This window comes from Desmodus rotundus, chromosome 6, assembly GCF_022682495.2.
Source record: "Desmodus rotundus isolate HL8 chromosome 6, HLdesRot8A.1, whole genome shotgun sequence".
In the NCBI taxonomy this organism is placed as follows: Eukaryota; Metazoa; Chordata; class Mammalia; order Chiroptera; family Phyllostomidae; genus Desmodus; species Desmodus rotundus.
In genome coordinates, this window is record NC_071392.1 from 90,589,434 (window position 1) to 90,601,537 (window position 12,104).

General features: G+C 44.4%; 1 protein-coding gene across 12 annotated transcripts in view; it reads left to right on the top strand.

Annotated features, from left to right (window-relative positions):
* Positions 1–12,104, top strand: part of GALNT11 (polypeptide N-acetylgalactosaminyltransferase 11) — a 40,452-nt gene that overhangs the window by 11,657 nt on the left and 16,691 nt on the right. For 9 of the 12 annotated variants that reach the window (XM_053926144.2, XM_053926138.2, XM_053926137.2 and 6 more), the window contains 2 exons: positions 3,010–3,342; positions 10,976–11,099. In XM_053926144.2, coding sequence (XP_053782119.1) covers positions 3,048–3,342; positions 10,976–11,099 — 419 coding nt within the window. In that variant the 5' untranslated portion in view covers positions 3,010–3,047. Of the gene's footprint in view, positions 1–62; positions 84–1,275; positions 1,299–2,698; positions 2,721–3,009; positions 3,343–10,975; positions 11,100–12,104 lie in introns of those variants that run through there. The other 3 variants (XM_053926142.2, XM_053926141.2, XM_053926143.2) reach the window with 3 other exon arrangements.

Consider the following 12,104-nt stretch of genomic DNA (forward strand, 5'->3'; position numbering starts at 1 on the left):
AGATAGGCAGTCCTGTTAACTGGGATGGAGCTGATGAAAGTGAGGCTATGAAGACCCGGTAATTTTCCAACATTGCATAACCAGTAGGTGACGGAATGGGGCTAGAACTTAATGTTGTCTTTTCATTCCCCACCGGTTCCCAGGTCTGGCTGCTGGCATCGGAGCAAACTAAGGGCTCATGAAAGATCCAGACTCCTGATCTTACCTCTGCACACACCGGCTCAGCCTGTCAGGCCTGGCCCGGCCCCAGGAATCTGCATCTTTAACAAACACTCGAGGGATACCGAGACTTTGGAATGATACCCTCCGATACTGTGTTTATGATAGTGTGATACAGTACTGATGTGGCGTCCTCATCTTGTCCTTATTTTGAAAGAAAATGATTTACCGTATTTTTCAGACTATAAGACGCACCAGACCATAAGGCTGAAACCTAGGATTTAGAGGAGGAAAATAGGGGGGATAAAAAACCCCCTCTCCACCACCCCGCCCTCCAGCGAGCCAGATAAGCTACATTTGGACTATAAGATGCACCCCCATTTTCCTCCCAAATTTTGGGGGGGGTAGTGCATTTTACAGTCTGAAAAATGCAGTAATCATTTTACCATTGAGTATCATTTTTGCTCTAAGATTTTTAGAGATGCCTTTCTCAGGTTAAAGATTTCTCTATTCCTAGTTTGCTAAGAATTGAATGTTGAATTAAAATATTTTTTATTTATTGATTTGAGAGAGAGAGATTGATTTTTTTGTTCCACTTACTGATACATTCATCGGCTGATTCCTGTATGTGCCATGACCGGGGATCAAACCCACAACCTTGACTTATCAGGTTGATGCTCCAACCAACTGAGCTACAGGGCAAGTGTTGAATTTTAACAAACTCATTATTTACACTGAACAAATTCTATTTTTTCCTTTCATATTTTAAGGTAGCGGATAGTAGTAACAGGTTTTTAGATATTGAACCAGCCTTGTATTCCTGAAGTAAATACAATTTGTTCTTAATGTGTTTGGTTTTTTTTTAAATGGTGGTTTCAGTTTTAACGTTCTCTTTAAAATTTTTGTAGTCTCTCTGAGCTCGTCTTCATTGTTCCTGACTGTCCTTGTCCTGACGTCGGGGTGGTAACAGTCTCCGGAAGTGCGGTTGGAACGGTGCCTCTTTCCCTGTTCTTTGGAGGCCGCCACGTAGAGCGGCACTGTCGTTGCTCGGGCGGGCGTCCGATGGAACGTGCCTGAAACGTGCTGCTGTGCAAAAGGGCCGCCGGGCCGCCCGGGTTTGCTGTGTTCCAGTCGGTGCCGTGCGTTTGCATTTTTCCGGGAATTTGTCCCTGCCGCCTGTTTACAAACAACGCTTTTATTTTTAAGCTACTCCTTTATGCCTTCTTTTTCATCTCTGGTGTCATTTCTGCTTTCTCTCTCGATTAGCCTTGCCAGGGCTGTGTTCGTTTTATCAATTTTTTCAAGAACCGACTTTTGGCATTTGTTAACTTGTTTCCTGTTATTGTTTCTTTCTTTTGTTGGGTGCATTCAGTTATATTTTTACAAATTCATAGTTTATGTTTTGTATTTTCTAATATTACCATCCCAAGACTATAAATTTGGTGTTCACTTTATCTCACAGGTTTTGAAAAGTAGTATTTTCACTATTTGGTTCTAAATACCAAATAGCATTTGACTTCCATGTAGACATCTCGCTTTTCCAGTACATTTTTGTCATCGATTGGTTTTCGCCCCGTGGGGAGGTATGTGACCAGCGCACCCTCTCTGCGCCCTTGGGGCAGCTCTTCCCCTGGTGTTTGCGCTGCTCCCTGCCTCGTTCAGGCCTCGATTCAGGCGTCACCTTCTCGACAAGGCCTTTCCTCGCTGCGTGCCTAAAACTTCACACACCCTCTTCTGCTTCTCGTGGCTCAGGACAGCACTCTCAGTGCCTGACCTCCCTTTGCAGTGGCAGTCCAGCTGCTGCTTTGGCATGGTTGTAGTGGGGGGTTTGTTTGCTTTGTAAGCTTTGTAGTTGACATGTAGTAAAATAACTGCTTGGTTGGTAGATAGCCAAGAAATTGAGCTGTTTACCCACCATCTTCTTCCAGGCTTATGGTATAATGCACAAAACAGCTTAATTTTTGAAGTGAGACTTAAGCAATGCTGATTTGCTTTATCCTGATTTGGGGGCAGAGGGATGCTACTATTATTTTTAAAATTGCATACTGTGGAAGCAAGAAGCGATGTGTCAGTATCGCTTTCCAGATTTCTTCTGTGTGCACATTACACGTGGGGTTTCCCTGCCTTGATGCCCTCGGGGACTATTTTGTACATACGTTGGTCTCTCTGCAAAGAATCCCTCAGGAAGGTTTCTAAGGCCTCTGTGAAGACCAGATATCATCAGAAAGCTTCGGAAAAAACTGCAATGCTGTACTGTTTACCCGATATCATAAGGAGAAGGAAAATAGAATTAGAACTCTTCCAATTATAAATTTAAAACGTAACTTTAATCTGGAGTAGCACGATGGTAGGTTTAATCTTTGATCAGAAAGTAGAACTTTTTTTTTTAAGTTGCTTATTTTTAGTAACAGATTTTAAGGTTCTTGGGTTAAAGCAGTCTAGTGACTTCATGTTTGGAAGGGATCTCAGATGTGCCGTCCTGTAACACTGCACTGGCATTTTCCTCGTGAAAACTCAGAATCGGAAAAAAATCACCGAGCCGAAGGCAATCCAGGACAAAGGTAGAGAACGGTACCCATTAACATGGGCAGGTGAATAAGTCAGCTATTTTGCTGCCACTAACACATTGGCCTGTGGTTTCAGCTGTTGAATTTATTTTTTTAATGCAGCTGTCCACACATGTTCTTCCATCTGAATGTTAATGGTGTGCATGGGGTGCTAATAAGCAGTTCAGAAATGCACCTTGGGGGTTTGGACGACAGTGAACAGGAGCTCGCTCGGGGGTCGATTCCCAGGTGGCCCGATTCCCAGGTGGCCCGACTGTCTAACCTGTCTGTCCTTTTCTTTCAGGAAATCGACAATGGCCCTTCAGCTATGCTAGGTCTATAATGGGAAGCATCACAGTTCGGTATTTCTGTTATGGGTGCCTTTTCACCTCTGCGACCTGGACGGTTCTGCTTTTTGTTTATTTCAACTTCAGTGAAGTGACTCAGCCACTTAGGAATGTGCCCATCAAGGGGTCTGGGCCCCACGGGCCATTCCCCAAAAAGTTCTATCCACGTCTCACGCGGGGCCCCAGCCGGGTGCTGGAGGTGCAGCTCAAGGCAAACAAGGTCGGCGGCGGGGAGGACAGTCACGCTGAAGGCGCAGAGAGGGGCACCGTGAAGTTCTCTTCCGAACTGGGTGAGTGTGTGTGATCGCTGCTGCCGGCACGTCCAGGTGTTTACTCCTCGGAAGTTCAAGTTTCAGTTATTCTCATCATGCGTTGCTCAGGCGATCAGAAATGTCATCTTTTCGCACCAGTTCATTCCGTTTATGAGCTAGCTGTCATCCTTACGATTTCTGCAGACTAGAGGGGCGCTGTGTTCTAACATGTCTGGTTCTGACGTCCGTATTGTATGAGGATTGGGAGAAACTGGTAAGATCCAGCACAGAGAATGAGAACCGGAGCGGCTGGAGAGGCGGTGGAACGTGTGGGGGAGGATTTAATCGCAGTCATTGGTTAGCCAGGGGAGAGACGGTTGAAACCCGGCTGCGTAGGACGTGTCTAGGAAGGCGCAGAGTCCCTGTGATAACTTACAGCAACGTAAACCACCTGGTCTAGAAATCCCCTGCGATTACTTACGTGGAATTCCTGCTTATCAGAATGATGGAGGTGTTGGAATATATCTGTCAAATACAGGAATTGATAAAATAGAAACTTTTTTCCTCAAAAATTATATTCTGTTCAATTTGGTAGCAAGAGTCTACTGTACATGTTTCAGAATACTATAATTCTAGAGTACTGGTTTTAGCAAGCTTTATTTTAATATGGGATAAATGAGCCCTTTTGGTTTTCTTTAAAACTTAAAAAAATTTCATCTTGTCATGGAAGCATCAAATAAGTAATTAGTAAAAGATTTTGAGAGATTGAAAGATTCACAGAATATAAAGGAAATGTTAAAACATTTTCTTCATTTGATCGTGGTTTCACAGAAAAAAATAATTTTCTAGGACTTAATGATATTCTAATACATGAAGTCAAAAGTATTTAAAATTATATGAGGGAACAGAAGCTAATACTTCAGTTTTCATGAAATATACCTTCTTTTTCAAAAAGCCACTCAGACATTTTAAGACTATTAATGGGAAAAGTTCCAGTTTTTTTATTCATAGTTATTTTGGTAAAGCTTCTATAACTTAATTTACCATTTTTTAAGAAGATTTAATTTATTTTTAGAGAGAGGGGAAGGGAGGGAAAAAGAGGGGGAGTGAAACATCAGTGTGTGGTTGCCTCTGTACACACCCTACTGGGGACCCAGCCTACAACCCAGGCATGTGCCCTGACCGGGAATCGAACTGGCGACACTTTGGTTCACAGGCTGGTGCTCAATCCACTGAGCCACACCAGCCGGGGCTAGTTTACCATTTTGAATGGATATTGTATTTGCCTTTGAAAGAAGCAGTGAGAGAACTGTAGCTATTTGAAAAGTACCAAACCCAAACTGCTCGACCGAACAACTAAATTCTTTATAAAAGATTCTAAAGAATACACAAAAAAACTATTACAGCTAATAAATGAATTGCGCAAAGTTACAATATATATAAGACCAACACACACATAAGGCAGTTATATTTTTGTACACTAATAATGAATGGACCGAAGATAAAATTAAGAGGACAATTACATTTACAACACTATCCAAAAGAATAAAAATACTTAGGAGTAAATTTAACCAAGGAGGTGGAAGATTTCTACACTGAAACCACAAACCACTGCTGAAAAAAATCAAAGTAATTCTAAATAAATGGAAAGTCATCCTGGGTTCATGGCCTGGAACACTACAGACCGCTGAGAGGTCAGTACCACCCACAGCGACCCACAGGTGGGGTGCAGACTTACCAAAACCCCAGCAGCCTTTGTCGAAGAGGTGGAAGAGCCGGTTCTGAAATTAATATGGAATTTGTCGACAAAGATGTCCAAACCTGTAGAGAATTTTTATAAAAATATATTTGAGCCAAAAAGAGGTTACGCCTGGAAGCAAGATGTCACTGACTGAGATGAACACGTCTGAGAGGAACAGTTCACAGCTCGAATTATGGGAAAGATTACATGGAGGTGGGAGGGAGCAGCGCAGGGGCGGGACTGCAGGGTGGCGAAGATCAGGTGCTCTCTGGAGGGGTCCAAAAGGGGGCCCTTCCCAGGGGAGCTGACCTAGGCGCACGGAGACCATGGGCAGGGCGGGCTTAGGGCAGGGAATAGGCCTTTTGGTAAAGAAGTCGTGTGCCTGGGGCATGACCACCCACCACGACCTGTCCAGTTAGGAATTTATGATCGGATCGCCCCATGAGGTCACTTTCCATGGAACCACTTTTTTCGTTCACAAATTGCAAGGGACTCTGAATAGCCAGAACAGTCTTGAAAAAGAACCAACTTGGAGGACTCACACGTCCCGATTTCCAAACTTCCTACGAAGCTACGGTAATCACACAGTGTGGTCCTGGCACAAAGACAGACATGGATGGACGGACAGACTGATGAGTACAGAATAAACCCTGTGACTTCTGTGGGCAGTTGATTTTCAAAAAGGATGCTGAAGCCATTTAATGGGGAAAGAATAGTCTTTTCAACAAATGGTGGTGGGACAACTAGTTAGTTACCCACGTGCGGAGGAATGAAGTTGGACCCTCACCTCGTAACATAGATAAAATTTACATTAACTCAAAATGCATCAGACCTAAGTGTAAGAGCTAAAATCGTAAAGCCCTTAGAAGAAATCACAGGGATAAGTCTTCATGACCTTGTACTTACTTGGCTATGGTTTCTTAGCTATGACTCCAAAAGTACAAGCAATGAAAGAAAAAGTAGATAAATTGGACTGCATGAGAATGAAAAATTTGTACATCAGAGAATACTACCAAGAAAATGAAAAAGACAGCCTACAGAATGGGAGAAAGAGCACGCACATGCTGTCTGTGATGGGTCCGTCACCGGAGTATCTAAAGAACTCTTAACAACTTAACGGCAAAGGGACAAATAAATAGCTCAATTTAAAGTTGGGCAAAGAATTTAATAGACATTTCTCCAAAGAGGATAGCCATCCAGCGCATGGAAAGATGTCCAACATATTAGTTATTACAGACTTGCAAACCGAAAGCACAAGGAGATACCATTTTACATTTGCTAGGATGGTTAAAATTTTTTTAAAAAAGGAAAGTAACCAGTGTTGGCGAGGATGTGGAGAAACTGGGACCCTCCTGTGTCGCTGGTGTGAGTATAAAATGGTGTGGCCCTGTGGAAAGAGCTCCTCAGTAGTAAGTGTGGAATTACCGTACGCCCTAGAGATCGACTCCACTCCCGAGTGCGTACCCGAAAGAACTGCACACAGGTATTTGAACAACAATTTGAGTACAGGTGGTCGTAGCAGCACTTTTCTCAGTGGTCAAATGGTGGGACAACCCCGATGTCCACCCACCACTATGGAAGGACAAACAGCACGTGGTACCGATACAGTGGGAATTATTCAGGCACAGGAAGAAATGAAGTTACGCTGTATACTACAACATGGGTGAATCTTAAAAACACTGTAGGTGACGGAATCAGGACACAGAAGGTCAAATATGGTGTGATTTCTTTTACACAAAGTGTCTAGAGTAAGCAAATTCAGAAAGCAAGCAAGCAGACTAGTGGTTTGCCAGGGGCTGAGGGAGGGAGGAAAGGGGAATGACTGCTTTCACAGTACAGGGGCCCTTTTGGGGTGGCGAAAACACTGCAACTTCACAGTTGTGACGGCTGTGCAAGAGTGTCAACGCACCAAGGATCATGAGTGGTACATTTTACGTGTGTACATGCCATCATAATCCAAACAGTGAAAAACCCCGCTGGACTCCTTACAAAGAGAAGTTAATTTAAAAGGAATTAGTATGCATTAGTACAGTAACAGCTGAAAATACACTGATTTCTGAGTAGGGCACCGTCAACAGGCGGGAAACGATACAACACTGAAGAAGGAACTCGAAGACGGCACAGACGGGTGGAAGCACACACACCATGTTCACGGACGGGAGGAACTCACACCACTAAATGTGCACACTGCCCAAGGCAATCTACAGATCCAGCGCTGTTCCTGTCAGGATTCCAGTGGCGTATTTCACAGAACTAGAACCAGTATTTCAGAAATGCACATGGACAAAAGACCCCGAGTAGCAACGTGCAATCTTGAGAAAGAACAACAAAGTTGGAGGAATCACACTGCCTAATGTCAGACTTTACTCCAAGGCCAGAGTAATCAAAACAGCCTGGTACTGGCATAAAAACTCCCATAGAGCAGTGGAACAGAATAGAGAGCCCTTAAATAAACCCATGCCTTTGTAGTTAATTGCTCTTTGACAGAGGAAGCAAGCACATACAATGGGCTAAAGATAGTTTGTTCAATAAATGGTGTTGGGAAAGTTGGACAGGTGCATGCAGAAAAGTGAACTAGTCCACCCTCTTACACCACACAAGAACAAATTCAAAACTGATTAAAGACTTAAATGTTAGACCTGAAACCATAAAAATCCTAGAAGGAAACATAGGCAGTAAAATCTCAGACACTGTTCGTAGGAATATTTTTTCTGATGTATCTCCTCGGGCAAGGGAAACGAGGAAAAATAAACACATGGAACTACATCCAACTAAAAAGCTTCTGCACAGCAGAGGAAACCATCAACACAATAGAAGACAACTCACTGAAAGGGGGAACATATTCACCAATACATTTGATAAGGGGTTAATACCCAAAATGTATAAGGAAGTTATAACTCAACACCAAAAAAACCCAATCTAATTGCAAAATGAGCAAAGGGAGTGAATAGACATTCTCCAAAGAGGACATACAGGTGGCCGACAGACATGAAAAGATGCTGAGCATCACTAATCATCAGGAAAATACAAATTAAAACCATAATGAGATATCATCTCACACCTGTCAGAATGGCTATCATCAATAAATCAACAAGTGCTGGCGAGGATGTGGAGAAAGGGAACCCTTTTGCACTGGTGGTGGGAATGCAGACTGGTGCAGCCACTGTGGAAAGCAGTATGGAGATATGTCAAAAAATTAAAAATGGAACTGCCTTATGACCCAGCGATTCCACTGCTGGGAATTTCCCCGAAGAAACCTGCAACACTAATTTGAAAGAATATAAGCATAGCGTTATTTACAGTCGCCAAAGATTTGGAAGCAGCCCAAGTGTCCATCAGTAGATGAGTGGATAAAACAACTTTGGGGCATTTACACAGTGGAATACTGCTCGGCCGTAAAAAAGAAGAAACTTTTACTCTTTTCAACAGCATAGATGGACCCGGAGAACATTGTGCCAAATGAAGTCAGTCAATTGGAGAAAGACAAATACCATACGATTCACTCATGTGTGGAATCTAATGACCAAACTGAACTAATGAGCAAAACAGAGACAGGCTCATAGATGGAGAGCAGATGACAGCTCTGGGGTGGGGTGGGGGGAGTGGAGGGATCAAGCAAAGAAGAAAACGGACTCATGGACACAGACAACAATGTGGTGACTGTGGAGAGAGAGGGGTTTTGGTGGGGGTTGAAAGGGTATAAGGGGATAAATGGTAATAGAAAAAATACAATTAAAGAAAAAAAAAAAGAAGACGACGACCCTGGAGACATACTCAGAGCCAAATAATGAGGAAAGCACTGTGGAGTAAACCCAGCGTCTGGTCTGACGGGCTTCTGAGTGCTGAGGCTGTCACCACGTGAACAGGCAGTGGCAGCCCTGGTGTGGTCACCGCGTGAACAGGCGGTGGCAGCAGCCCTGGTGCTAGCTCGCTCCGCTGTTTGGCTTCTGTGTGCTCGCACCCGTCAGAATGTGCTTATTAAGCTTGCCTTGCTGTTCCACCCTTCTGCTTTCAGGCTGATCTACTTCCCCAAATAAACTCTGACAATGGTTATTAAAGATGATAAAAAAAGTTAATTTAGAAGGAATTAATACGAATCAGTATGGTAATAGTTAAAACTGTCTTGATGTCTGAATAGGGCACTACCAACAGTCAGGGGAAAGAGCCTATAAAGTACATTGCAGGAAAATTATTACAACAAATTGAAAAAAAAATTCTGATGTAATCTAGTTATACAATTAAAATAGCTCCTCTGGCATGTTAATTAACTGAAATTTGGCTGTCATTTTATTTGTGCAGGAGGAGGAGAAAACTTAAGCTAAAGTGATCTCCCCCCCCCCCCCACCCATTGTTAAGATCCACTCCCAGCACTTTTCGAATGCATGGCACACGTTCTTGCGTATAGTCGCCGCAGCGCGTCCCACGTCCAGAGTTCGTAACTGGTCGTCTGTGCCTTCTCATAGATGTCACCGGTCCACCCCCAGCCGCTTCCCCTCTCTGCCAGCCAAACCCGATTCCATATGCAGGGTGGGGCAGAGGAGGCTTTCAGTTGTTCGTATGGAAAATAATAGGGTAAATGACGATGATGTAAGAGTAAAGTGTTTTGCGTACTCACAACTGTGACCCCCGTTTCCCCGCCCTGTGTAAGTGAGACAGAATGGCAGTGTTGGTCTTCCTCTGCTTTGCTTCCCGTAGCATGACGTCCTCGAGACTCATTCACGTCGGTGAGGATGGCAGCATTTCCTTTTTTATTGCGGTTGACTACTATTCCATTATGTTTATACAGACCACATTTTCTTACCCACTCATCTTATTGATGGACATGAAATGATTTTTTAATATGGAGTAATTTTTCACCCAGAGATCCTTATTAGAAAATAATTATTTTCGGTATGAGGTAGTCCTTTGGTGTTTGTTGAACCCAAGAGTATTTACTGAGAGTCCGATTTGTGCAAGGCGCTGTTTTAGATGCTGGGTATCAAGCAATTTTTATTTTATTTCTTTTGCTTTGAACATAACCAACACCTCTGCTCTGAAGGAGTTTTCTCCTTGTGTTAATGCTGAAAAGAGCTTTGGGTGCGCTCCAACTTTGAAAGTCCCGGCCAGAGCGGATTAAGAGGTGGTGTTTCCCGAAGTGCACCTGGGTACTCTGGCCCTGTGGTCAAACAGCTGGGGGACATCACCTTCCGTAGCCCCTCCCCTCACACCCGCTATCCGTACAGCCACAGGGTCCCAGTGTCCTGCTGTGAAAACCATCCGACTTGTGAAGCCAGCGCTTCCCTGACTGGCTTGCCCACGGAGCCCTTCTTGCCGTCTAACATCTGTTAAGTCCAGTGGAGCTGGTTCTCGTGACCAGACTTCGGGAAGCACCACTGCCAGGCTGCCATCCCGTGAGGGCCGGCTCCGGGTGTGGCGTGGGGGAGGGTTTCGGACAGGACTCCACAGTGGGGGCGTTAGATGGAAGGGGTTTAATTGGATTTGCGGAGGGCTCTGCTGGCTGATGCCCTGTAAGCCGGACCCGGTGACCTTCTGTAGAGGGCTCCCTTTCTTCCCTGTGGGAGGGCTTCCTGCAAAACCTTGCCTGTGGCTGGGCCCTGTTGAGGTCTATGTGGGTTCTGGGACTACTGCTTTTATAGAAAATTATCAAGTTCCTTTTCTCTTGGTCAGAGGTAAGTTTCTCTCTTGAAAATATTCTTAAGATTGTGATTAGTGAGAAGGTGTCACTTATGGTTGAGGTACACTTGCATTTTGAGCTGGACTGATAAAAATTTGGCTTTAACCTCAATTATCTATTTTGAAAATGGGTTGAGAGACATGGCTATCATCTGGTTGTAAGAATCGAAAGTCAAGATTTTCTTAAGACCGTAACAGTAACTGTAATAATAACCCTCAGCGGGTTCAGGGCGCTGACGGTGACTTCACTCTTCGCAGGCATGATTTTTAATGAGCACGATCAGGAGCTGAGAGACCTGGGCTACCAGAAGCACGCCTTCAACCTGCTCATCAGCAACCGCCTGGGCTACCACAGAGACGTGCCCGACACCAGGAGCGCAGCGTACGTGCCTGGCTGGGGTCTGCTGTCGCGCCCGCGTGCGCGTTGCCGTTCGGCTTCGTTATTCAGGAGACTGGAAAACTTAAGACAACCTACACTCATTATGCTCAAATCCACAGGGTCTGAGATGGTACTAACAAAGTTCTAGAGTTCTCTGCGTCTCTCTTAAAAGTTAAAATCATGTGGGGAAAAGGAGAGAGGTACTAACTGTGTATAATTATATAACCTTCTAAGCATAAGTTTTTAAAAATATTAATTAGATTCATGACAAAAAGGATAAGAATTTTACTCATCATCTCACTTTATGTTTTCATTATTTTTGTTTCATCAAAGGCTTTTTATTCATATGGTTGCTTTTTGAGGTGGACTGATGAGAATTTGGCTTTAACTTCAATTTATTTTTTCATTCACAGCTGGTCAGTCATTCCACATACAGGCTGGTTTGAGCGTCTTCTGTTTGCTAAACACTGTATTAGGCCTCAGATAAACCGAGTACGACGTCTGTGGGTTCACAGGCCTCCCAGTCTAGCAGGGGAGGGAAATAGGGGCGCAGGTAACTGTAGTAGCAGGGGATGAGCTCTGTGACGGGAACCGGTGCAGTGGCCCCCAAACCAGAGTGGTCAGGGGAGGCTCCACAGCGGTGGTGACCCAGCAGCGATGCAGGGAGTGGGGAGCAGCTGGAGGCCCGGAACGGCACGGTTTGCCAAAGGGACGGACGCGGTCCACTCTGGCAGCAGTGGGCGAGCGGCACAAGGCTCGGGTGGGCAGGGCCCAGACGCTGGCGGGCTCTCCTGTCTGACATGCAGAGCACGGAATTCCGGGTTTGAGTCTGTGAGTGGTTTTTTACTGTCATCATATAAAGCCACTTATTAGTTGCTTACATGGAAGCTCTTTCATTATCACAGTTTACTCGTGTTTTTTTCTGTTGGGCAAAAAATAAAATTTTCAAATACAAAGTTTTATATTTCTGTTACTGCCTTTGGAAACCTCACAGAGGGGAAGCTGAAC